This window comes from Blastomyces gilchristii, assembly GCF_000003855.2.
Source record: "Blastomyces gilchristii SLH14081 genomic scaffold supercont1.7, whole genome shotgun sequence".
Lineage (NCBI taxonomy): Eukaryota > Fungi > Ascomycota > Eurotiomycetes > Onygenales > Ajellomycetaceae > Blastomyces > Blastomyces gilchristii.
In genome coordinates, this window is record NW_003101676.1 from 2459258 (window position 1) to 2486492 (window position 27235).

At 41.3% G+C, this 27235-nt stretch overlaps 6 protein-coding genes across 8 annotated transcripts; 2 read left to right on the plus strand and 4 right to left on the minus strand.

The window, feature by feature from the left end:
- Positions 1-4434: 4434 nt before the first annotated feature.
- Positions 4435-5889, minus strand: BDBG_04351. 2 transcript variants are annotated; one of them, XM_031721634.1, is made up of 3 exons: positions 5546-5889; positions 5240-5450; positions 4435-5102 (listed from the first exon to the last, which is right to left on the minus strand). In XM_031721634.1, the coding sequence occupies exons 2-3, from the start codon at positions 5349-5351 to the stop codon at positions 4714-4716; spliced, it is 501 nt and encodes a 166-aa protein (XP_031578266.1). In that variant the 5' UTR covers positions 5352-5450; positions 5546-5889; the 3' UTR covers positions 4435-4713. The 2 variants fall into 2 exon arrangements, with proteins under 2 accessions (XP_031578266.1, XP_002625482.2); XM_002625436.2 differs by having other exon boundaries at positions 5240-5889.
- A 2-nt stretch (positions 5890-5891) lies between these two features.
- Positions 5892-8533, minus strand: BDBG_04352 (smr domain-containing protein). The gene is made up of 2 exons (XM_002625437.2): positions 7878-8533; positions 5892-7791 (listed from the first exon to the last, which is right to left on the minus strand). The coding sequence occupies exons 1-2, from the start codon at positions 7905-7907 to the stop codon at positions 6148-6150; spliced, it is 1674 nt and encodes a 557-aa protein (XP_002625483.1). The 5' UTR covers positions 7908-8533; the 3' UTR covers positions 5892-6147.
- A 986-nt stretch (positions 8534-9519) lies between these two features.
- BDBG_04353 (serine/threonine protein kinase) lies at positions 9520-11300 on the plus strand (the record flags this gene model as incomplete). Its single annotated transcript, XM_002625438.2, has 2 exons — positions 9520-9736; positions 10384-11300. 2 exons carry the CDS (start codon positions 9520-9522, stop codon positions 11058-11060), a joined length of 894 nt encoding a protein of 297 aa, XP_002625484.2. The 3' UTR covers positions 11061-11300.
- On the minus strand, positions 9994-15571 carry BDBG_04354 (the record flags this gene model as incomplete). 2 transcript variants are annotated; one of them, XM_031721635.1, is made up of 5 exons in its annotated part: positions 15215-15571; positions 14855-15079; positions 14699-14769; positions 14206-14556; positions 12307-14105 (listed from the first exon to the last, which is right to left on the minus strand). In XM_031721635.1, exons 1-5 carry the CDS (start codon positions 15298-15300, stop codon positions 12307-12309), a joined length of 2532 nt encoding a protein of 843 aa, XP_031578267.1. In that variant the 5' UTR covers positions 15301-15571. The 2 variants fall into 2 exon arrangements, with proteins under 2 accessions (XP_031578268.1, XP_031578267.1); XM_031721636.1 differs by having other exon boundaries at positions 9994-14105; positions 14855-15563.
- A 246-nt stretch (positions 15572-15817) lies between these two features.
- BDBG_04355 (uncharacterized protein) lies at positions 15818-18409 on the plus strand. The gene is made up of 3 exons (XM_002625440.2): positions 15818-16365; positions 16427-16567; positions 16620-18409. The coding sequence occupies exons 1-3, from the start codon at positions 16126-16128 to the stop codon at positions 17880-17882; spliced, it is 1644 nt and encodes a 547-aa protein (XP_002625486.1). The 5' UTR covers positions 15818-16125; the 3' UTR covers positions 17883-18409.
- On the minus strand, positions 18160-22517 carry BDBG_04356 (C6 finger domain-containing protein). The gene is made up of 6 exons (XM_002625441.2): positions 22302-22517; positions 21541-22186; positions 21369-21481; positions 20815-21288; positions 20148-20737; positions 18160-20042 (listed from the first exon to the last, which is right to left on the minus strand). The coding sequence occupies exons 2-6, from the start codon at positions 22144-22146 to the stop codon at positions 19069-19071; spliced, it is 2757 nt and encodes a 918-aa protein (XP_002625487.1). The 5' UTR covers positions 22147-22186; positions 22302-22517; the 3' UTR covers positions 18160-19068.
- Between the last annotated feature and the right edge of the window lie 4718 nt (positions 22518-27235).

The following is a 27235-nucleotide window of genomic DNA, read 5'->3' on the forward strand; positions in this document are numbered from 1 at the left end:
ATCTTATCATGAATATTTAAAATAAATGTAATAATCAGTGTCTGTGACTGAGCTTCAGATAGTTATATTATACACAGTCTTCATATAATAAATCATTCTGAGAGTTGATAAGAAGGGCAGAAGTGTACACACTGAGAAACATAGTTTATTAAGTCTATACAACATCTTCTTGAAACAGAAAGAGCTGATAATGAAAGCAGAGACAGTAAAACCAGAAGTAGCAGAAGTGAGAGTCATGAGAACAGAGGTAGCAGAAGCGGGACAATCAGACACAGAGACAAGTGTAGAAGATTGAGAGAGAGTAGCAGAGAAAGAAGCAGCAGAAGAAACAGAGAGAGACATAGAAGACTCAGTCACACATAATACAAACAATTTCTTCATTATTACATTCTTCAAGTTCTTGATCAATGATTCAACATTGAGTTCACTATTATTAGTAAATGTGAATCTGTCAACATATGAAAATTCTATATGAATAAAAACAATATATCAGCATATGCATTTATGTAAAATTATGCCAGAAAACATGATCAGAAACCCACTGAGAAGAAAACAGTTAAGAATGTATAAGAAGATAAAGAAGGTGTGCTATTTATAGTAGTATATTCTGATAAGTGTTAGAAGATAAATAAGTTCTGATCACATTTCACAATATATTACACTTACTGCTAATAAACTGCCTGGTATAAGCACTACAATGACACTTGTTATGAGAATGAGAGGCCATTGTCAGAAACATGTACAATGTGATAGATGAACAGATAGAAAGAGTTGAACAGAAGAGAGAGTAGAAATCTTGAATAAAGATGATATTCAATAATGATAATAATGAAGAAAATGATTGAAGAATGAGAAAAGTTAGTGAATAAGAGATGTAATATAGTGAAAGTTTCTTTGTAAGAGCATACACAGAATGCTAGCTGAATCAGAGATAGGTCACAAGATCACAAACACTAGTGGCGTGCTAATCCGCATGAAGCTAGGGCGGATGTCATGGTCATGTGAGTGTGACTGAATCTGGTGAGGAAGGATGTAGTTCGGAAGAATGTATAACTGTCAAATAATAACGCGGCCGCTTCTGAACTTGCTTATGAGTGTAAAGAGGGCCATAGCAGCCACTAATTAATTTAGTATATGATATTATGATAAATAAGAAGCCGGCGTACGCCTGTAATCATATGCTGGCAAGCAACCTTTGAATCACATCTTAATCATAGCAGGCACACAATGACATCAATGAAGAATGCTCAACAGATGAGAAGAATAGTGAGAAGAACTTAAACTTCTCACTGATAAGCAATTTATCAAGAAGGCATCAGAGAACTAGACACTTTGACACTGAAATGTATGAGAAGAAGATTCATCTGACAGAGTAATATCTGCAGCTAGAGATTAAATGAATATATTTTCTGTTCTTTATAAAGAAAAATCTTGATCAGACAGTTATAAAAATAACTAAAATTAATGATAAAATATTGTATACATTCTTATTCAGCAGAATAACAATGCTGAACACAGTTAAGACCTGGAAATCAAGGTCATTAAAGAAAATGAAGACAAGTATTTAGATTTAGTAAAATAGTAACTTTTCAGTGAGATATAACAAATTCTTGATAAAAGATTATAAATCTCTGATGAGAATTTAGCAGAGAATCTTAGAAAAATCTAAACTTTTATGATCAAGTTAACTAACTTAATTTCAATATAGAATCATGTTCAACAGAAAAAGATAAAGAGCAGGACAAGTTCAGAGATAATCAGCTTGTATAATTGTTATAAAGAAACAATCATCTTTAATTACTTTTATAAGTTATTCACTGCTGAAAAGTTCTTTCTGATTTTTTATTAAGTGTAGAGAGTTATTGACTTTGACTGATTCTCTGAGTGAGAATAATGATATATGAAATATAAATTAGCATAATTCAAATTGTTCTGAAAACTAGAAACTGATTTCAAAAATAGAGATATATGTCAATCTGACAACTCAGGTCAAAATATTTAATAATACTGATATGAATGAAAATTTCACTGCAGTTATAATGCAATGATAAAATATTCTGACATTTTGAGATCTGATAAGTGATGTTTCTGAATATCAGAAAATTGTCAGAGATGACTTTACAGAGACAATTCAGAATACTCTGACAGTTAAAAAGAGATGTACAGTGAAAGATGTGTGAAAGAAGATATGAAAAAAGATTAAATTTTCAGAGATACTTTCAGCAAAAGACAGATGATGTAGAGATTTCTGATACAATCTATTTCTATTTTAATATATTTAGTTTTCTATGTATTTTATATATAAATTAGTTAATATATACTTTATCATATATCATTAGAATACACCTGTCTTGATATTCACTGATAAAAGTTATCATATCATCTATCTTGCATTTGATTATAGTTATAGTCACAGCAGAATCATCAATTTCACTGTACTAGAAAATCTTCTTATTCATCTTGAATTCTGTAGATATATTTCTGACAGTGCATTGAACACTTGTTTCTAGTTAATAGAAATGATTTTATATTCAAAATAGCTGTAATTCAATTAATGATAGCCTGTGTAAAAAGTATTAAGATATGAATAGAATTCATCAGATATGCTGATTACACTCAGAGATGAAATATGAAAGTATTTACATTCATTACATGATAATCTGCAAAGATGAATTAACAATATATATAAAGACTTATATTTTTCTTTTTCTTCTTTTCTTCTTTCTTCTTCTTGCAATAATAATACACTGCAAAGATTATTCTCAGCTCACTCAGCTCACTCTGTTCTTCTTCATTTCTCAGTCTGATTAGTATTCTGTCAGTTGTAATAGAAAGCTTTTAATCAGAAAAGTTCTAATCAAGATATCTTATCTGTATAGTATATCAAAAATATCAGTAATTCATTATATCAGTATTAATCACAGTAACAATAATAACAGTAGCAGTATTAAAATAATAAGTAATACTCTCAAGCATACTCATACTGCTACTGCAAAGACTCAAGAGAAAAAAGCAAGCAGCTGTCTGAATACTCTGACAAAGCAGCTCAGTAAATGAACAATGTATAAGTACTGTATTAAGTATATTTTTTTCTGTCATTTAAATGTCACTTGCAATAAGATGAAGAGAAGCTCAAAGTCTTATACAAATTGTAATTATAAGAAAAAGAGATGCACAATTATCTCTGAAGAATTAAAAGAATAAGTTAATAATCTGATTTAAATTCATGACTTTTATCTTTCTGTGTTGAATGATTTTAAGAAAACAATAAAGAAAGCTATGTTGAAATCAGTGAAGAATCTTTTAAAACAGATTAAGAAAGTTAAAACTTACTGATAAAAAGTGAAAGCTTAATATATGAAGAGTATCACTATTGCTCTGAAAGTCTTAAATATCATCATCAGTGCTGCTGAAAAAGCTAAAATCAAGATTAAGAAAATCAAGTTGAATATTGAAAGAGTGAAATTAGAAATTGAAAAGAAAAAAGTTATCATAGAAAAGAAGAAAATCATGATTAAAAAGATAAAACTTAATATTGAAACTATCAAGCTTGAAGTATATCATGAGCTTTTGAGAATTATAGTCAGTTATATTGAAGGATAAAAATCAGTGATGAAGAATCTTATAAATTTGATAAATAATGTTAATACTGAAGCTAGCTATATTATCATTGAGATGTATAAAATAATGAAGTATGTTCAGAGACTTGCAGATTATCTTGATAAGAATTCAGTTATAGTCAGTGACAGTAGCAGTAGTAATAAGAAATTTGATAACAGTGATAATTCTCTTTTCACTTCTCTTACTGACATCTCTGCTACTATTATTGATTCTTCTCTCTCTTTCTTCTCTGATCTTCCAACTTCAGTTGATTCTCTGACTATAAGCAGCACTGAAACTCTTAACATTCTCAGTGAAAAAGTAAGTTAGAATCAGTGAAATGATTCTCAGATTTATACAGAAGTTGATAATAATATATATAGATGAATAAACACACAGCTTCTGATTTCTCTAAAATCCTCTCTTTCAAACAGTGAATAATCATTGATACTGGTTCTTCATAAACTTCAATATCAATTTGCAAGTTCTCTGAAATAAATGTTGATGTTGAATATGACAGGAAATGATGACAATGATATAGAGATGATTCAGAGAATTCAGGAGAAATTACAGAGAGATGTGACAGATTTTCAATAGAGAACAATTTCAGTGAATGAAACATTTTTTAGAATTAGTGATTATGTAGATAGGAATCAGTGATATTATTAATATAATGATGATTTTGTTCTGTTCATAACTCATTTACAGTGATTCCACAGCTAATCCACCATTATATTATATTTTACGGTTCGGCGACGGTGTCGGCGACTGACACGGCGGAACAACCATAACCCGGTCGTATAATAAGCCTACGTTTTTCCGGTATGGAGGGAGTAGGAGTAGTTATAGAGTGAAGCTTGAATGATTGAGATATCAAAAGAAGAGGGTAACAGTGCACTGACTTATTGAACACTAAATACATACATAATTAAGTAGAGAAGTATTGGGAAAAAAAATAAAAAAATGAATAGCCTGCTGTTCCAAGTACTCATATTCAACACTCATAAATCCCCAAAAATATTTTCCCTATCCAAAAAATATCAAAAAATATCAAAAATGTCAACTATGTCCGTAACTTAGCTCTAATTCAACGAGAATTATCAACAAAATCATCTACTTCCCTCTCTCTTTCTTTTTACCCTCTCTCACGTCCCCCTCATCCTCCGTAAACCTCAAACTGATGCTGTTGACACAATGCCTCTCATCCGTTGGCGTCGGATATCCCTCTCCCTTGAAAACATGTCCCAAGTGACCTCCACAGTTGGAGCACATAATTTCTGTCCGATCCATGCCAAAAGACTTATCTTCCGTACGCACCACGGCGCCCGGGATCGAGTCAAAGTACGCTGGCCAGCCGCAGCCGGACGCGAACTTGTGGGAGGCCTTGTAGAGCGGAGCGTTGCAGCCAGCGCATCTGTAGACGCCTGACGAAGGGGAATGTTTGTTGTATTTACCGCTGCCGGGGGGCTCTGTGCCTTTGTTGCGGAGGATGCGGAACTGTTCTGGGCGGTGCGGAAGAAAAAAGGTTAGCGCGGTTGGTTCACATAAATATATATCAGGTGGGAGCGTGGAATAGCAGAGTTCGAAGGGATGGGGAAGAGAGTATTTTTGAGTATCTCATGGCGCTATGTGTACTTACCCTGGGTCAAAACCGCCTGCCATTCTTTATCCGTTCTTTTATCGGGGAACTCCATTTTCTTCTTGTTCTGGGTGGATGAACTGAAAGCAGAGAAGAAGGAAATCGTTGGCATCCAGCCGATTAGGACGGTTTTGTGACCAGCTAGTGATGGAGGACCTCCACGCGCAAAGCAGGGAAGACAGAGTCGGAGTTGAGTTGAGTTAGAAGCGAGCTGTCGGGATATATGAGAAATGTGGAGAGGACGTCTTTGGAGATGGAAACGGAGATGTTGAGGCGAGAAGCGCATGAGCGGGAAGTGATACGTACTAATCACGAAAGGGTCGTTTACAGCGTATAGGGTGCTGCTAGAAATATAGGGAATGATGCCAGCGCTAAGTGGAGCATAGAGTTGGCGGCAGACGCATAAGCATAAGGATGAAAGTATAATAAATAACTAAGCGTTCCGTGGTGTAGAGTGTGCTGGGTCTGTAGTCTCATTCCACTCCATAATGATGATTCCAAAAATGTTCCTGCAACTATGACCTCATATATCTAAAATTTGACCCCATCTCATCTGCGGGGCAACTCGGTTGAGGGATCTCTTGTGAAAACAAATGATCAATCCAATATGCATTTCTCTAAATATAAATACTCAATGAGTAGTAATCGAGTAGCCAGATACATGTATATATGGAAAATTTTGAATTTTAAATATTAGCTTGTTATAATCTGTCATTGAGGGGTCATTAAATAGCACAAGTCTTGGTAATATTTACACACATACACCAAACAAACCTGAACTACAAAGTTCCTGGAGCAATAAAAGGCGTCTCTTCTATGAGTCTACCCTGTAATCAATGGCAACAAAGAAATAGTAAGTCCCCCAGTAGGAGCAAATATCCCGTCAAAGCCCAACGAGGAACCCACGCTCACCGGCGCCTAGCCATCCCCATGACCGTCAAGTAGCCCTCACCAACCTCAACCTTCCACCCTTCATTAGCCAAAGCCCGCGCAACCGCCGGACCCACCCTCGCAGTTCCATTCCGGGAATGGCGACCGAGGCCCGTGATGATGCGATAGCCCTCCTGCACGGGGCCCCAGCCACCAGGGGCATATTTGGTATCTCCAAGTGAATCCCACCATGCTTCCACCTTTCTCTTCACGATGCTAACAGCATGTTGGACACTTACGCCGTGCAAGTCCAATAATCTGCTATTGGACTGAGACTCCACAAGTGCGTCCGCGGCAGCTGCGGCTTCCTTTTTGGCCTTTTCCATATGGTCCCGACCTACTGCGGAGTAGTACCCGGCCGCACCGCCCATCAGATGATCCGATTTGGCACGGCGGTAGGCTGAATTGGCCTTGTTGAAAGCGCTGTGGCCTGCGATGATGTGAGAGTCTGCTATCGATCTGCTTGTGAGGTGGTCGCGGCGAGGCTGCGGTGTCCATGAAGGGGTTTTCTGAGAGTGCGCTGGGGAGTCATCCAGGTTTATAGGGGCTTGTTTTATTTGGACAATTCCTCTGGCTAGTGGGGGTGGTTTGACGGTTATCATCACGGTTGCAAGCTCGCTTGCTGCTGAGGTTGAGTTCCTGGCTAGTCGAAGCAATCCGGCAAGTTTCTCGGGGGAAACTTTATGGAACTCTTGCTGGAGTTCTGTTATTTGGGTGATTGTGACTGAATTATTCATCATAGCCTTCGCGTGTTGTTCTGCCTCTGTGGATGCAAGAGAGTGCAGTGTGTTTGGGAGGGATGCTCCATTCAGATGGTACGCAGAAGTCACAGAATTAGGCGATAAGTAAGTTCTGGAGCAGATAAAGTCGACATCTCTTTTACTGTTTTCCCATTTGTTGTCCACCTTGTTGATTTTGTGATGCGTCAGGGCTGATGATGCCCTCATCTGACGTTGCGAAGCCTGCTTTCCCGATGACTGCTTATTCCTTGTTCTTTTTCGACCTCTTGATTGGATGTTGCTTTCGAATCCATCGATTCCCTTCGGTATTGACACTCTACCCTCCTGGTCATCCGCGCTTTGGTCTTCAAAAAATGCTAGGTTGAGCAACACATCCATCGAGCGATCAATATCCTCACCGCATTTTCTTAGAGTATGAAGAATCGTGTACTGATCAATTGACGGAAACATATCCATCAAATAAGTCATCTTGCCCTCGGCAGTCAAGCCTGCAATTCGAGAAACACGGTTAGAGGGTTGTTCGGTATCGGTATGATGTCCACTCCACAGTCCACCATAGTGCGAGGGATTCTGGTTTTCCCCCAAGCTAGCTGCCGAGAAGTCCGACTCGAGGCTCGTGAGGTTCGACGTTAAAGAGTCCAGGGTTGGATGCGATCCATCTTGCTCTGACGCAAGCTCGTCCTGATCCCCTGCGATGTGACCCTGGCCGCTTGTGCCAGAGGGGTCAAATGCAGTATTTTCTTGCTCATCAGCGGAAGCCTTCAGGGCGTCTAGCGTGTCGCGCAGTTGCCGAACGGTATCTTCGTCGAGCAGGTTATAATCGCTTGCGATAGCCACGAAAAGGGCCGGGTCGAGCGGTGGGCAGTATTCATATTCCAAGCCCTACCGCATCAGGACGTACCATATAGCTGTTAGCAAGATTACCGCTCAGAGCTCAGGTATGTTATGAGTTTTAAATTACCACGAACTTTCATGAGGCTTTCAACAGGTTCATCCATCAGGGAAATCGGAGCACTTAGGTCTGGGTGCTGGTCTATGAAGCAGTGGCATTGCTCTGCGAGAAGTGGAAATAGCAGTAGATTGACGCGGGGCTTGCATGTACCGTAGAAGCAACGACAAGAACAGCGCACAATGAATTGAAATATGGTCCTGGGAACACGAACAAATGGAATTATGCGGACTAGTCAGAATGTGTAAAAAATGCAGGCTGAAATGCCGGCTACCATCAATGACGAATACTAGGTCATCGCGAGATAGTGATCAATCGAACCAAAGGTAGCCGCTCGCGAAAATAGAAAGCAGTTAGAAATCAGGCCCAAATGATAGGCATCCATATGGCTGTTTATTGCTGGCCGTGCTGCGGAACTGATGAACATTATGCCAATTAAATCCAAACCGCAGCCATCGTCATGGAGATAGAAGTCACTTTTCGACGTCGTGAATCACGACCACCGGCTGACTAATCCAACCCCTCTTGGCCTTATTCCCAACCAACAGTCAACGAACATTCATCTTAGAACATCCAACCAGTGTCATTGGCGCAGTCAGACAAGGAGTCGACTGCCCAAGGAAGCAAATATCTTCTGCAACCTGAAGAAGGCTGAAGTTGATGCTTTGATCAGCATACACTGCCAAGAATAACAGCAATCAACCCATGATAGACTTGGGTGCCCAGCTGCCGTAAGCCAATTTCCCCCCTCTGAAAAGAAGAAGCAAGGAGAACAATTTGACCAGCTGACCGTTCGTTGAGCTCTCTCTTCGAATGAGCGGTACGAAAAATACGAGCATCAAAGGAGCATGTGGGTGCGCATTTAATTTCCCGTCCGCCTACCAGGCGTGTTGTTGGAACATTCTTCTTGCGCGCGCATCTTCATCGATTGTTTTTTCGTATATTCAATGACATTGCCTGGATCCCGACGATTCCGGCGGCGGATTAAGAGGAAAAAGAAGCCACACGCTCTCTCTCTCCGGGGTCTTAATCTTAATTCCTTCAGGCAAATGTTGATTTGATACTTTCTTCATAATTTTCACTGCTGTAGATCTTCATTATTCTCATGAAATCTACTGGGCAACTGCTCCAATATTTTCTTTTATTATATCTTGGTCCGATATTAGTTGTCAAATGCATATTGCATATCTCCACTCTTCTTTTTGGCTATTTTTCTCTAGAATTCAGCAACAAATGGTCGGGCGCAAGTTACAGGTCGCCCTACATATTTGAATCTTCAGAGAAAGAAATTTCACCTCCTTTTCTTCTTTTATACCTTGGTGTTGTTTTGGTTTTAGCTCCTCAGGTTAAATCCGAGATCTGAAATCTGAAGAAGAAACACAGTGTCTAGTTCATACTATGTTGTTGTCTCTTCTCCTTTCATAATTGTACAGGTCTTTTTTTGTTTCTCATAATCAAAAACAAATCTCTATATATACACGCACACACACACACACATCTTCACTCTTGAGATCTTCTCCTCTAGTAGTTTATGCACACTGAATCTCTCTGCATCTTGTCATCACACTCATATTCCTTGAGACATCTGGCAATATCCTATATTCTCTTCCCAACTCTCTGCTGAACCTGAAAGTGTCCAATCAACAATGTGCCAGCTCACTATGGTTAACATGAAGCATCAGTGTGGGCATTCTGTTGACAGCTTTGGATATCTCCTGCAATGCCCCGTGTCTATCTCGAACATGACCACCTCTTGCCAGTCTCCATCGACGAACTGGAGCTTCGGAATCCGGATCTTGCGTAGCCCTTGCCCTGACTGCCTCGACAAGGGTGGCTGGCAGCAAAGTGCGCTGGGAATTTGGCGACAGGTAACGCACAGTAAGTTATCTGTCCTAAAAAAAGGAACGGATTTGCATTGACACAGAGAGCCTTGCTTCATCTATAGCAGGCACAGCGGTTTCCGCAGGTTGACTACAATTACGGGGTGGAAATATCATCAGTTTTATGAATACACCAATAGGCATGTATGAATATCAATTCTCAGATCTGTGTGGACAAAGCTAATCTATTCATCTTCAGGTGTGAACTTGCTAGTTTTATGTGAAATTCAATCTCAATGAATGCAAATGACAAATGTTCAGTGTTAATATTCATGTTGTTTGAAGAAGTATAAATTTATTGACTTATGGAATCGGTGTTTTATTTTCTATTTTATTTTCTCATCTTGCTTGATCTTCATCTTTCTTCATTCCTTTAATATCAATTTTCATAGTTTCTCATCAGAGCAATTATCTCAGAAGCAAGTGCCTTCTCTCTCTTATTAATAAATTCATCAGCTCCATCACAAACCATCACACACAATGGTACTAAATGAATATAAACTCCCCTTCAGGCTCACCAGAGCTGACATCATTAGCTTAGGGTCAGTGAGCATTGTCTTTGCTATTGGGGGTTGCATTGCACTAAAGGCACACATTGCCCACCAAACATTCCGCTCACCGATGAGCAAATCTAACAATCTGCAGAATCCCTCACCTCCCTCGAGCGTGAGAAGCGCATCTACGATATCCTCAACCACCACCCCCACCCCAACACCCTGCAAACAATCCTGCACTGCCCTGGCGGAATTTTCATGCCCCGGATGTCCTGCAACCTCGACCATAGGATGAAAAACGACTCAAATTCCATCTCAGCACCCTTGCGCCTTCGCTGGGTAAAAGAGCTTGCCAGCGCAGCGGAACACTTAGAAAGCCACGGGTTGGTGCATGGTGACATTCTCCCCGCCAACACCCTCCTAGATAATAACTTGCATATCAAACCCGCCGACTTCGGCAGCCGCGTCAGCACAGGCGAAGCCTGTCTAGCCTTCATCGTGCCGTGCCATGATGCCTTTGCGGAGAAAGCCAGCTACACCGCGGAACAATTCACCATCGGCTCATTCATGTACACCGTGTTCATGGGCGTTGAACCAGAGTTTGAGATTACTGGCAGGAAGCTGCGGGATGAGAAGTTCCTGGAGACAAGCGGGATACTTGGCGAGGATATCATTGCGAGCTGCTGGCGGAAGGAGTATGTGTCCATCGCGACTTTGGCTGGGGAGATTGAAGAGTTGGAGTTGGAGTTGGCGTTGGATGATGAGAGGGATAGCGATGGGTGCGAGATGTGGTTTGTGGCTAGCTCGAATAGTTCGCGTTCTGTGTAGAGGGTGAGTGGACAGGCTGATGCGGAGGTACTTGAGGAGGGTAGAATTGAGAAGCTGCAGGTTATTTGCTGAGGCTTGTGCAGTTGTTTAAACACAGTAATTGATGTGATTGATTGTACTATGCTGTTCGTGTATCCTTCTTTCATATTGACTACTTTGTACGCGTTATTAAGGCTGTTTTTTGCTGGGAGGGTTTGGCGAGTAACGATAAATATGTTGGGCATAGTCCTTCAAGCAAACTTTCCCACGTAACTAACTGCTTTTGATCTTCTCTCTTCATCCATTGGATGCTTCATTGTGGGAGACTACTACGTCTACTCCATACTGCACCCATATACGGAGAAGCTACCATTTTCCGCTATGATTGCCTCGGTGAGCAGATGGAGGGCGACCACCCAGGGGGGATCGTTAAAGTTAGGACAATTGAAATACTATCCATTAACAACCAACGCGTAGAAACGGAACGGGCACCGGGACAGAACTGGGTGGCTAATTGAGGCCACAATCCAGCTTCCTGCGCCCAACAACTCCCACGCAGAGTTAAAAAACCCTCACAGTTAAAATTGGAATTAGTAGGTAGATGTTTCATTTGATGAAAAATAATCCTCGATCACATCTATTATGTGTTTATTCTGCTTGATTGATTGCTTACTTTCATCAATCGCTCCTATCAGGGAGACACATTACAATAGGAATATCAAGTGTAACATTAAAGGATGTTCATCCCTCCATCCATTTCTAAAAAGAGGCCATGTCTGGAAAATGTCGTTGAAAGTAAGTGGAACCAAAAAAGAAATGTAAACTGCGCATGGGTTTCACGCTTCTTAACTTTTATCCTCCAAATTCGTGTGCTCATTAGGCAAAAGGAAATAGGACGGAAAAAAAGGCAGGAAAGCTGAGAGAATAAACCGAAAACAAAATGTCGCAACTCAACATGGAACAGTGAAGCCACCAAATGTAATGTATGCATGATCCCAGTCTCCGTTTTACGCCGAAATTTCGGCTCGAAATTTAGAGGAGACAAAGACAAAAGGGAGAGAAGAAAGAAATAGGCAGATCCCACACTCGCGTAAAACGCCTAGCTGAAGTAGGTAATTTTGGGTACTGGCACAAGAACGTAGCAGAACATGGGAAGATGTGCATCCCGGGATAAGGGTAATAGATGACAACTGTAGGTATTCTAAAAAATTGTACCTCTTGATTCTGAAGTGACGAAAAATAACGAAGTAGAAGAAAGGGAAAAGATCTAAGAAGATTTAATCTCAGCAACAAATTCAAAGATATCACCGCGAAGTGTCGGATTATAATCCGCAATTTCTATCAATTTATTCTTGGAAGAGAAGAAGAGAACATAATTCCACGACTTATTCCCATGTTTTGGGCCAGCAGACTCCTTTGGCAGATTGCGAATAATGTTGCGCAAGATGAGGATGGCCTTGTACGCGATTCCGACGGGGTCACCTTTCTCGTCGACAGGGGTCGGATAGTAGTCGAACATTCGCGTAAGTTTTGGCTGGATGATTTTGCGCGAGGGAGGCGGAGGTGGTGAGCTCATATCCATCAGTGGTGGTAGGTGGGTGGAAACATGGCCGGCGACACGCGCAGTGTTGATCGTGGGGATTTGGAATTCCCCACATGTCTCCCAGGCACAAACGTTGGTCGGACGATGGGCATCTTGCAAGTTACCTAAATCAGCCGGGTTGAGAAGCATATGCTCGCGGAAAACGTGATCTTTGAGCTTCGCGGGGTCAATGAATGCTACTCTGCATTGGCCACTGGGACCGTTCCACTTGCACTGGTGGTATGGATATCCGTTGAAGTCGTAAGACGTCTCGAGAGGGCGGATACCTCTAATAATGAATTTGGCAACTGCGCCGGGGACAACCTGCGCCTGAGCTGTGGAGAATGTGCGGCTAACAGTATTAATAAACTCCGCCGCTGGAAGGGTGCTTACACCAGGTACTCGCTCATCCGCGAAACAGTTCTGATAAGCGTGCCAGAGGGCAAGTTGAGTTATATCACACTCCGGATCTTCAATGAAGCAGCACTTGAGCCAGCGAGAGCAACGTTCAGGTTCAGGGAGCCGCAGTAGCATAGCGTGGAGATCGGGTGGGACAATAGGAATAGTGGTTGTGGCGGGTGCCTTGCATTCTTCTTGATCCACTATCTCGTTGATGTCTCGTTCGCCCTCGAATAAGAGAAGATTCGTCAAGCGAGGGATCAGAGTTGTTGGAAGCGAGAAATTGCTAAGGAGATCTTCGACATTCTCTGGAATGGCTGTGTACTGATAAAAGAAATCGAGCGTCCCAGAAAGAAGTTCTTTGTCCTGTTCGAGTAGTGTGTAACTCATGAGCATACTGACTTTATCATCAGGGACGCCTTGAAGACGCTTGATCGTCTCAAGTTCCATCGAGTAGAGGATCATAATTTTTAAAGCAGTCAGGATATGGTATCTATCAGATGATCCCAAAAGTTCAAATAGCGTATTGAAAAGAGGATCGCCTGGGTCAGTTTCCCAGTAGGGGCAGACTTGCTCGATCGTGTCCAGAGCATAATTTAGAATTTCATTAAAACGTGGTTGTCGGGGGCTGTTCAGTACGACAAGCATGCCATCCTTGAAAATTTCTAAAGTAGACAGAAAAACGGCGTTTGTTTCCAGCATCGACATGTTCCGCAACGTCAGAGCAGCTTCCTTGATATTTCTAAGATGGTGTGCAAATTCCTCAGTCTCCACGTTGTCACCACCGAGCGTGATTGGAAATTTTGCCATTTTTTCTAGGATGTCCGTATTTCCAGTGCCGTATAAGAGATTGTCCCTTGGCGCTTCGAGCGAGGTGTAATCAACCTCCCATCTGATACCGGACACGAGATAAGTAATCTCCATTATTTTCTCGACAAGCTCCTCTGCGAGAAAAGGGAAATCATCGAACTTGAACTTGTCCCCTCTTTCGTCTGATATAACTACCAAGTGATGCAGCGCGAAATCAACTTCGGAGGGGATGCGGGATTGCAAACCCTTGACACAGTGATTGTAGATGCGAGGAGCTAAAGGGGGAAACAGCATTCTTAGATTCATTGTCTATCAGGTGGCAACAATGCATGACAATCGCAAAACAAAAAGCAAAAAGGTAGAACTGGCACGCACTTTTTTCGGGTATCATTGACACCATCATTGGATCCATAGTGCGCGGAAGAGGCGGCTGGTCAACCTGGGAGTATCTACCCCGGCGGTTTGAAGGTGTATCGACAACAATTGTGTGCATGGGCGTTCTATTGTCCATGTATGGAGAGTGTGTTGTAAAGGACATCGTAGCGGTGGTGTTATTGTTGGTGGCTGTTGTTGCAGGTGTCGAGGAGGGAGAATACGAGAGAGTAGAAGGGAGCGAATTGTTCAAGTTGGCGGGCGTGCCTGGCGGATTGCCCCCGCTCCGTGTTTGTCTGGTTGCGGGGCCCGTCGCGGTGTAGGGTTGTCGCTGAGGAGGAGCCCGTCGGAGGCCTAGTAACAGAGCGCAACCATATGTCAGTATTGTTCAAGCACCGGGCGGGGACAAAGAGAGCCGGGAAAGGTGAGGCCTTACGGGGGCCGGAGGGAGGGGTGGGTGGTGGAAGGGGTGGGTGTTGAAAATCATCAGACTTACCCCTCGCGGCCCGGGCGTCCGCAGGGCTCCCATCAGCCGCCACTGGACCATTCATGAGCACCTCCAACGGCCTATCAATTTCCTCAAGTAAGAAAAGAAATGTCCGCTCATTCAACTGAGACTTCCAGCCCTCGGGTGCGCGTGTTGAGTACTCACAGGAGCCACTTATGGTAGAGGTCCTTAACGTTCCACGACAGGGTAGTCGCCTGCGTCTCAGGTACTCCCACAAGACCGGCAATAGCGCACCAATTGTCTTTGTCCCTGGAAACCTCCGCAAAGCCCCCGCGGTCAAGGACTTCGACAAAGAGGGTATGGGGATTTATTTTCTTCCGATTTACCTCCCAGTAATGTCCTTGGATTAGCGGGACAGCGATCGGGTAGCTATAGAAGGCAAAAGAGAACGAAAAAGAGAAAGTTACGGATTAGCTGACGCCAGGTCAAACAAAGGTGTATATAGGGACGAAGGGGTGTATAGATATCAGAGCGCAGGAGAAGGAGGTATAGGCGCAAACCTACTTCCGGCCATGGTGGACACGGCGCAACGCGAAATAAAAAGCAGCAGGGTCAATCCGGATCTGGTCTAGCGTCACTGGCGGCTCCATTGGTGGGTCTTGGCGAAGAGGAGGTCACGTGGATTAGCTGGCCAACCAGCGCGAGACGAGAGGAGCAAGAAATGGAGGGTAAAACAGAAAGGTTTGCTAAGACAAGGAAACTAAAAAATTATCACTGGATTTTCTCATTCATTAGGATGTGCACAGAGAACTATGTGAATTGTGCTCTGATATCTCTCTCCACAAAGAGCTTTAGGCTCCTGGAACAGGGAAGATGATTGGCAAAAAAGGCAGGGTTGATTTGTTGATGAAGCTGTTCACGTGACAAGAAGTGGATTGTTTTGAGAAGGCGGTGGGGAATGCTGGCCTGTTGGGATTAGGTAAGATCGCGGTCACATGACAATTCCCAGTTGCTTCCCAAGAGTCTCAGCTTGCAATGCATTCAGCAGACTTCCTCTATTATTCTACCACAGACGCTAGCGCAGTTATTTGGGATTAACTAACCCATTGTTCTGCTCATTTCCCCTCAGAGAGCTTCCAGGCAGAGATAATACGCCTCCAATCTAGTAGTACCTCCCTACCACCGTCGTGCACGGACGGGAGGGTTCTAACCAAGTTACCATCCCCTTTAGGAAATTGAGGCTCTTCGCATCCAATGAGCTTATTTCATCCTCACGTCGTCTTCTCCCTAACTGCTACCACAATGGTAACAACTAGGATCATTTCCTTGCTGAACAAAGAGTTCAATTTGCTGGTGTTATTATACCTCTCCTTGCAGAGTTAGCTTCTCGTTAGAGGTGTTGCAGGGCAGCACAGTGCCCCTACCCCTTTTTAGGTAGCCGCAGCAAGAATTTGTCTACCTATTATGTCCACGAAATGGCTTCCAGCACCTTCACAGGGATCATTGAGTCCAGAATAGACTCGCTGAATATCCCCATTTTAAAATTTTCCTACTCCACTACTTCAGCAGACCGTGCCTCTCCCTTAGGATGGACGCACCTCTCCAGCAGCGGTGACCTCGCGGTTATTTTCGATCATATCTTACCCCACGAGACCTCCTCTTCGTTCTCGCAGGGGGATCAGCATCTGAGAGTGCTTCGGGGGAGTGATCTCTTGGTATGTAGTTCCATGGTTACGCTTATAGAGATTTGTCTCACGCTGGGAACCTGGCATCTAGGAACAACTTAATTTGAATTCTTTGGCCAGAGAAGCAGCAGCGGGGTCATCCCATTCCCTCATGCAGACTGCGAAATCCCCGGTGGCCATCATCGTAAAATCTCCTTGTCTAGCTGTGCGCTACCCCATGAGAAACGATCAGGTATAACCAGAAGAACGCTTTGGCTATCTGTTTACTGCTAAGCGCTCTTTAGACCCGCCGTTTCCAGATCAAGTTCCCCTCCGATGCTGATTACTCCCATGCTGTATCCGTATTGAGTCAACTTGGCTGCCCAATCACACATTCTGCAGCAGTCCCCCCTCACCAGGCTTCGTCCAATCGTCCATTCTCTTCCTCGTCCCAAACTCCTTCTCTATTGCAGGTAGGTAAGGGCGAACACACAATGTCGCCTGCAATCTCAAATCGACCAACAGTGGACCAACACCGGGTACTCCCATGGTCCCCTTCCTTGACAGAGCCCAGCACGTCAGGGTCATGTATTAGTTCATTCAACAACAACTCAACAAATCCAAGCTCCTCCGAAGAAGCCCGAGGGCGACCACACACCTCGGCGCTGTCTATTCCTCAGACAGGCACTCCCGGCATTACTACAGCTCGTTTGCATAACCTAGCTACAGACGTACCATCAGCCACCCTTTTCCATCCAATGCATCGTCATATGTCCCCTCTCTCTTCGAATTCTGCAGGCACTAGACAAACAAGCGACTGGTCCTCCAAAGAGCGGCCTGCCGCAGCCCCCGTAATGCCTGATGTAGAATCTCTTAGTCTGATTTTGCCCCCCAAAAGAGAGTTGCCTTTCGCTAAGCCTGGAAGAAAAGCCGGTTCGAAGCAGCCGTCTCGTTCTCGACCACCTTCCGGGAAACAAGCATCAAAACCTACTCAGTCTTGTGGTAGTTCCTCTTCCATTTTCATCTCTCAGTCACGGGCCTCTACTTCGAATACGACAAACGAAAACCCTCCGTCCGTCACCAAGCAAGGAGGTGGCGAGGCCACGATTACTACTGAGGCAGTCAATAGCAGCTACGCAAATCCCAATCCACGTTTCCGTCGGCACTTGCCCCAGGAAATTCTTCTCCCGGATACTCATAATGTTGGGTCAAAATCGATAGACATAGCTGTGGCCGAATCCAGTACATTGTTCGCTAACAGCGTATCACTAGCTTATCCCAACGACGGAAACAATGCATCAAGCACAAAATCCCTCACCACAGCAGCAATTTCAGCTAACCCACAGGCCTCGGCCGAAAGAGCCGTAGGAGGACTCATTCCCCTTACATCGCGGGAAAATATAAGCGAGATATCCCAATCCGATTTATCGGCCTACCTATCAACTCCAAATTCAGAACGGACCGCTTTGGTCGAGTCTTGGGTTTGCTCGCAGCTAGAGAGTGATGCATTCCTAGCTCTCTGTCAGGATGTCGAGGGCGTGTGGGGGAGAATAGCCTTTGGCTATTGATATCCATACACATACGCATCAAAATGTGTTGGTGGGATTTCATTGAGCTAACTGCTGTATCATTTTGATATTTATCTTCACTATCCCAACATATATTTTAGACCCATACCAGAAGTCAATCACAGCTATACAAGAATGACCCCAGCGTATTCCATCACACTTACCTCCAAGCCATTCCTTAGTATCCATCACGTGTCTATGGTTCAATTTTCCAGCGCACCCGCCATTATCTTTATTGCTAGACTTATAAAAATTTTCATTAATACTTAGACAGTGATTGCTGTTTGATCGGAACACAAATCAATTAAGGCTAGTTAATTCGTCGAATGACAAATGTACAGTACATATGATTAATGACACACTGAAGAAATTGAGTAGCCGAAAAGGAACAAGGCTGCCAGATCCAATCAATAAGCACTCTTAGCATCTCATCTTCCCGGATGTATGCTCGATGGAAAGCATAGAATAGATAAAAAAAATTAAAGAGGCAGGCCAAAATAGATGAGGATAACACAATTAAATTCAATATTAATTCATATATTTTTCATATTGCCACCCACCCTTCAATCAATTAATCAATTAATGTAGCCAGCCATAAGAGCAAAGATAAAACCAAAAGTTCATACACACGCCCAAGCTCGTACAAGTACAGACAAATGACCAAAGCCGCAGTTCTGCAACTTGAGAAGTAGGAGTTAAAAATAGAAAAGAAGCAGATAAATAAGATACAAATAAAATGAGTATGAGATTAAATGTGAGAGGAAAAAAGACCTTATGGAGAAAATATGCGCCATGGATACTAAATGTAACGCAAAAATCAGAAGCAGAGGGGTTAAACGAATCATTGAAATTTGAGGTGAAGGAGGAGGAAGTGGTGGAGGGTGTTGAGTACAATCTAATATATATATATATACATATATATATAAATAAACCCGCCCGCCGCCTTAGAAAACAAAAGAACGTTAAAAGAAAAAAAACCGAACCCCCATGTCCCAACCCCGAAAAAGCAAATAGAGATTTCCCATTTGGCCTCAATCAATTCTGTTCTACAAGTTGTGCTCACCTTCTTTCCACTCTCTGTTTTGAACAGAAACCCGCCATCCGACGACTGCCCAAAATTAAAAAGGGTTAAACAGGAGAAAAGAAATTCCACACCAACATGCAAACCAACACATCAATTTCAGCTTCAGCCTCCAGCAAGCACATTCAAATACCCCTTCCTGGTCAGCCTTGTAAAATCAATGAACATCGGAAATGACGGTGCCAACGCCTGTTTCTGCTGCTCCGCGCCGGACGGCTGCTGATGAGGTAACCCATCCGCAATTTCCCCCGGACCACCAGAAGTGGCTGCAGCGTTAGTCTCCTTCTCGTAGGCCGGGACATTACCAGCAGATGTACCCGGTGGCGACGATGCGTTCCCACTACCAGCTCCACCAGCTCCAACGGCTAAATCGGCCAAATGCTGCAGCGAGCGCTGTTCCTTCGGCCCCACAACCGGCGGAAGAGCCGATCCGGGCCCCATCGCGCCGCTGCTACCGCTAGTGGAGGCGCCTTGTGGGCCCGATTGTTGGGGTCGGCCCTTTGCAAGCTTCGTTTGGATGAAGGCATGTATACACGCATCCCAGCTGGGCGTGGCGAAGATATTCTCAAACTCTCCCGCCGTCGCCGAGTATTTCTCGCGATGCGAGATGACCTGTAGTGCTTTCTCTAACGACTCCCACGCGTCATTTGCGAGGTCTGGCAGATCGGTGATTTCAAGGAGTGTTAGTACGGCAAGGGAGAGGAAGTGAACGTGGAATGGTGTTGTTGGGGTCTGGGTCGTTATTGCTGTTGTTTCAGAAGTCTGCGATTGTGACTGTCTGTGAAGGAGGTCGATGATGACTTCTGCCGGGTAGAGGATTTCGGAAGGGGTGTAGGTGAACAGATGTCGTTTGAGGAGGAGAGTGATGAACCAGAACATGAGTGGGGAGAGTTCGTCGATACGTGCAGCGGTCAAGTTGTCACCGCTGCCGTCGAGAGGGAGCTGTTCGACATCTCTGATACGATTCAGTTGACCGTACATGTTGCGCTTAAGAGCGCGGCTGGTGCCGTAGTTCGACAGTGTATATGGGGTGATATCGAAAAGGAGTTCGTGGATCTCTGTTAAGAGTGTAGAATAACCTGTGGTAGAAATATTTTGTCAGCCCCTATATCCATTGGAAAAAAAGAAAAAGAAAAGAAAAGAAAAGAAAAAACCAAAGATATCAAAGATAATATAAAACATACGCGATATTTGCAGTGGTCCAACACCAAAAGTCTGTCGATCTTCAAGCGTGGCAGTTTCGTGGGTATCAAAAAGGTCAGGACCCGCTACAGCAACGGCGTGCCAACGTGATAAAATTCCGACGACAATCCAATTCCGCCGTGCGATATTCCCATCAGAATCAGAATCCGTGTCATCTGGATTGCTAGTCCTGATCTGACCCAGATTTTTCGCGATATGATACGACAGAGGGTATGCGAACTCCAAAAGAAGTGATTTTGATAGACCATTCTGACCACGCAGATTTTCCGGGCCACGAGTGTCCGCTTCAAGTACCATCAATAGTATGCTTTGAAGAAGCACAAAGTTAGTTGACATTGACCTGGAAGATGGCTCTTCTCGAAACGAGGAGTATATCCGATCTTGAGCTTTTTCGAAGGTTGGGATTTGTTGGAATTGATCCCCAGCACGGAGCAAACTTGCTCCAGTGACTGCATAGAGACAGTGCAGGAACACCTCTTTGATCTGACGATTAACTTGTTGGAGATGATCCCGGAATCGATCCCTTGAATTGGGCAACACGGGTAAAATGGGATGGATATGATTATAGTAACTATTCGGAGGAGGTAATCAGCAAACTGAAATGCTTATCGGGTATCGGAGCGACATGCGAATGGAATGTTGACTTACGCGTCTAAAACCTTGTCATCTAACTCAATCGGCCGCTGGGGTTCATGACCCAACCCGCTGATATCGGTTTGCTGTCCTGCTGTAGTACCTTCTTGTGACCAGAACGGCTGACTAACCTTAGCAGATCCATTGGTCAGGAGTGTACTGGAATACATGTCGACGCCAGCGCCGCCATCTCCCTGGGGAACCTGAGACTGGTCTTTACTAGGCGTTTGGACAGGCCAACCTCCAACTGAAGAGGGACGCCCATTTTGGGAAAATTGAGGTTGCATAAAAGTGTTCGGAAGACCTTCTGACATAGAGTATGTCCTCTTGCGGGATAGAAGATTGGCGTCCACTGGGGATGAAAAATCCTGGTATCCACGAGGAGACGTGTCATCCTGCATTGGTTGGTACTGCATATCAGATTGGGCGATTCCAGGATGCATCTGATTTTCAAGGCTGTTGATACGGTCGGCAAGCTCTTTTATGTACCTATTGAACGATATTAAGCTCTGAAAAAAATTATATTTGTTTGCGGCAAAATCAGGGGGAAACGACGGGGCGGGGCGCACCCTTTACTAGGACCACGTTTCATGGGGACCCTACTAAATTCACAAGTCGCATTGGTACGGCGGCAGTTAGAGCAAGTCTCAACCCCTGCTTCTGAGGTCGCATCACATCGAACCTGTATTTTGTTAGTTAAACATGAAAGTTTACGACTAGAGGACTACGCATTCGAGTCACCTTCTTGCGCCTGCACTCGTCGCACGCCCGTGACACCTTGGATCGTTTCCGTCGCGCACTTTGATCACCATAGCTCAAGTCATGATTTGGGTCAACTCCAACTTGCTGATTGGGTGTGAACTGAATGAGATGCGATTGTTGGTGTTGTGGTGGTTGCTGCTGTTGCTGCTGTTGCTGCTGCTGCTGCTGTTCTTGTTGTTGTTGTTGTTGTTGTTGCTGATGCTGGTCATCTGGCGTAGCGCGATTCATGTCGGCCGCGCCAGAATTGGACTGGCCCAAGACCATTGGCTGGCCATGGCCAATTGCATTAGTAGAGCCATCGTTGATATTCGCAGCAGAAGCCTCGCGCGACAATTCAGCGGAGAGATGCAGTTCATCCGCGGTCAAATGTCTGGACTGGTTGGCGTAGTAGGACATGGTGGCTTGGCCGATTTGCGCCGCGTTGGGAGAAGGGTACGAGTGAGCCGGAGGGATCTCAGAATGATCTCTGGAATTCATAGTATCCGGATCACCTGCAGGAACGGCAGAGCGGGAGGGTTGTGGTTTAAGCGGATCTCCGGAAGGCTGGTGCGCGGTATAGTCTTGAACAACGCGGTTGTTAGCCATGTGCAGATGGTATTAGCGTAATGGCAGGCGTTACTTGAGTCTACGGAGCCATTAGAAGGGAAATATGGAGAGTTAGCCTCGGGTACCAGCAATTGCAACTTGGGGGGTCCCCACTGGCAGCCAGTGTTGGCATCACCCGGGTAGACAAGACTCACGATAGCATACTCGGGAGGCAGCTTTTCGATGATGATCGCATCCGCCAGTTAACGTTCTGTGGACGGGGTCGAGACGGAGGACGGGGATTGTTTTATGCGGATGAGAAAAGGGCGAAGGGAGGAACTTTTCGTGCGGGATGATTAATAATGCGGAAGGCGAGGCTAGAGCGGATCAACAAATGTCCGTGGATCATGTGACTCGCGGCAGTGTTCCAACCTGTGTGGGATGGATGGTTAATCTGTTCTTGTGGGAGGAGCTAGCTACATTAAATTACATATGAGATCACGTGTAGGCGGAGCGATTCATACCGGAAGAACGTAGGGTTATTACACGACTGGATTATGATTATTTCATCATTTCAATCAGTGGCACAGTCACTGAGCTGTAAATCATAGTATAATAATAAATAAATAATGAAATCACTGTAAATAAGTTATAAACTGAAAAAATCAATTATTATATTAATAATATTATTAAATTCAATTTATATAACTATTAATTCTAAAAACTGTCTTATTCACTGATATTATTCTTTATTAAAAATTATAAATACTTCTATTTAAATTCTTTTAAATTAACTGAATTAAGTTTATTATTATTATTATTATTGTTTTATTATACTTATATATAAGCAGAGCTTATGATAAGTTCTTATGTAATGTTAAATACAGGTTAAGTGTTATTTATACAGAAGAAAATACAGGTGTTGAAATCATTCTAAGATAATAAGAACATAGAAAAATACAAAGAAGTGACAATTAAATACATATAATAATAACTTTTCAGCTCAGAAACTGTAAGAGGTCTATATTGAATAGATCAGTATAATATTGATAGATCTTATATAACAAAGAGAAAAATATTAGAGAAGAAAAGAAAGAGAAAGTGTGAGAATCAGCAATCAGAGTAAATATTTATACATATATATAATAATATATGCAGTGAAGCTTCAGAGTGAAAGAATCTATATATATTTATAGCAGCTGAGAATCAGTGATTGAGAATGACTGAGAATTGAAGTATACATATTCAAGACTAAAGTAGAAGAATCTATAAAGTGTAATGAAATAATAGAGTAGTGATCTATGAGAGAAAAAGATCAAGGTATCAATTTAATTTGAGATTTAATATCATATCTGACTCTGATATTCTAGTGAGTGATATTATAAATAAAGAGAATGAGTTTAATACTATTCAACTTATAAATATCTATAATGAAAAGTCATTGAAAGAAAACAACAATACCTGGACAATTGATAGAGGATTTTTGAATATAACTCTCTTAAAAAACTCTATAATTGCAGGAGACTTCAATGCACATCATCTCTGATGAAACTCAGAGTGCACAAGAGCAGTAAGAGCAGATAAACTGATTGAATGAACTTTTAAGCATTCAATAGATTTAGTTAACAAGTCTGATCAATAAACATTCTTTAGAAAAGGCATGAAACAGAAATCTATTATAGATCTAACTTTCATGTCACAAAATCTAATTGAAAAAAGACTTATAAACTGGTTTATTGATTCAAATAAAACCTCAGGATCAGGTCATGAGATCATTCAATTTGATATTGAACTGAGTGAAAAATAAAGAAGTGAAAATCCTCTTCTCTCTAATCAGTATAACTTTGAAAAAGCTGATTGAAAAGCAGTTGAAGAGAGAGTAAAACAGCTGAAATCTGAAAGACAGAGTGAGCTTTATTGAAATCAAAGTCAAGATATCTCAAATGAAATACTTGAGAATAGAGTAAAGCTGATTACATCTATTCTTCTAACAAGTATTGAAGAAAATATTCCAAAGAAAAAGTCTTCTGAGTATTTCAAACCTTGGTGAAATGAGAATATCACTTCTAAAAGAAAGCAATTAGCCACTGCTAAGAGAGAGTGAAAGAATAACTTAATATCTGATGAAGAGTTCAAAGCTATTCAAAATGAATATTTTTCAGATATTAAAAAAGTCAAAACAGATTGCTGGAACAAATTTCTTGAAGAAGCATAAGAAAAAGAAGTCTTTAAAGCCTTCAACTATACTAAAACAAGAAGTGTAGCAAAGCTTCCAACCTTAGAATATGAATTTCAGAATGAATTGTATACAGCAAACTCTTTTAAGGAAAAATGTCATGATTTTATGAGAATTCTCTTTCAAAACTCATCACATTTAGAAGAGAAGAATATGTCATTTCATGAATATATTGATGAAAATAACTGGGAATGATCTGAGCTTACATGTGATGAACTAGAGTCAGCAATATTCTCAAGTTCAATTAAAACTGCTGCAGAGCCTGATTCAATTAATCATTTAATTATTCAAAACACATATTCCTACTTGAAGAATGAATATTTTGAGCTCTTTTTCAATCTCTTAAGAAATGATTATCATTCTGAATGCTGGAGAGAAGCTACTGGAGTAATCCTTGCAAAACCTAATAGAAAAGCTTCAGTTTCTAAGTCATATAGAGTAATATCTCTGTTGAACTGTTTGGGAAAAGTTCTAGAAAAGATAATAGCTACTAGATTATCTTTTATAAGCTCTATTAGTGATTCTCTTCTATTTAATAAATAAATGAGAGGTAGAAAACAATGTTCTGCAATTGACACTGTTCTCTCAGTTATTCATGATGTTCAAGTAGCAAAGCATGAAGACCTGGTCTCAACTGCAGTTTTTATTGATATAAAAGATGCATTTGATCATGTTTCAAAGTCTAAGATGATTCAAACTTTGAAGATGTTAAAACTGTCACTTTCTCTAATAAAATGAGTTGATTGTTTCATGTCTAAAAGAATTATACAACTATTCTTTGATGGAAGAAAACAAGATAAAACTGAGATAAAAATAGAAGTATCACAAGGATCTTCAATCTCACCTGTTTTATTTGTAATATACACTGCATATTTATTCAAGAATAGAGAGATGAAAATAGTGAGATCTTCAAGTTATGTAGATGATATTAGTCTACTCTACAGTTCAAAGACAATCAAAGAGAATTTAGAAGTGATTGAGAAAGTAGTAAAGGAAATCTTTGTTAGAGCAGATATCAATCTAATTCAATTTAATATGAATAAAACTGAGTTAATTCACTTTTTTCTCAGATTTAATGAGAAAGAACTAAGTCTAACTCTTCTGAATAAAGAAATTAAACCCAGTTTAAATGTCAAATGACTAGAAGTATGATTAAACTCCAAGTTGAATTTTAAATATCATATTCAACAAAGAATTATCAAGGCAGAGAGACTACTGAATAGTATAATCAGACTATCAAATACTGAGAGAGATCTATCCTTTCAGGCTATGAGACAGTTATACATAGCCTGTATTATCTCAGTAGTTGATTATGGAGTTCAAGTTTGATGAAACAATCAAGGTAACTTCACTGAACTGTTTCAAAGTCTATAAAACAGAGCTTTAAGAAGAATTCTGAGAGCATTCAAATCATCTTCTATTAAAGCAATGAAAATTGAAGCCTCAATTTCATCTTCTGCTATTCAATTTGAAAAGGCCTGTATAAACTATGCTCTGAGAGTTATAAAGATGAGCTCAAATCATATAATCAGAGAAAGAGTCTCTTCTTCATTTTCATCAGTTAACTCAGGAAATGAACTGAATTGAAATAGATTTCTTGATTGAAATGAGAATAATGCTTTAAAGAAAATGCCCTCTCAACTGTATAGACTATGTTTACTTATTAAGAATCAATTTTCTTCATTAAACATTGAGAAAATTGATTATGAGAAGATATCTCTCTGAAGAGAAAAGCTGGAATCTCTCATAGACTTACAAATAAGTGAACTATCTAAAGAGAGAGAATATGAACAGCATTTGAAGAAGATCTCTACAATCAATATAAAAGACTCTATTCTGATTTACTCAGATGGCTCAAAAAATGAGAATTTGAATAGATTAGATGCAGGCATTGCTTATACTGAAGATAATATCAATTTTATCTCAGATTTCTGAAATTTAGACTGTGAATCTGAAGTCTTTGATACTGAACTATTTACAATAGTGAAAGCTTTCAAACTCATTGAAATAAAATCTCATAAAAGAGGAAATAGTTTGAAAGAGACATGAATATTCTCTGATAGTCAAGCTGCTTTAAAAAGACTTAGAAATAGTCAGATTTATAATGATCAAATAAATCTTGACCTGATTTTAAACTCTGTTTTGAAAATTCAAAAGAGAAGAACATCTAAACTGATAATTCATCTGCATTGGATTCCTGCTCATATGAATATTTATGGCAATGAATTGGCTGATTCAGCTGCAAAAAAGGGTTCAGAATTAAGCAGATCTATTCAAAAAACAGTGTCCTGATCTTTCATAAAGAGAAAGATAAAAGAATCTTGTTTAAACAAGTGAAATGAAAGCTGGCAGAAACAAAAGAAGAGCATACATTATTCAAGATTTGAGACAAAATCAAAGTGGAAATCTTGTTCAATTAAATGTAAAAAGAAAATATTCTCATTCATAATTCAGCTAAAACTAGAACATGGTTATTTCAAATCCTATATACAAAGATTTGATGATAGATTTGATTCAACAGAGTGCTCATTCTGCAATACAAATGAGAATCCTGAGTATATTGTAATACATTGTGCATTATACAATAGTCTCAGAGTCAGATTAAAGAAGAAGTATAATTTAAATCAATTAAATATGAGGTTCTTATTCTCAACTGAGACAGGACTTAAATACTTAATAGACTTTCTATCAGAAACTCAAGCAGCTACAAGAAAATGACTCAACTCAGAAGTATCTGAATATGAAGAGATGGAAATTGATTAGATATAGTCTGTTAAAACAGCTATACACTATCTTTTAATAATTTTATTTTGTCATAGTCTCTCTTTACTGTACTTGTTTCTTTCTGTTCTTTTCTATCTATCTATTTAATGTGTCTATCTTTAAGACTATGTTCTCTTTTCCTTTGTCATG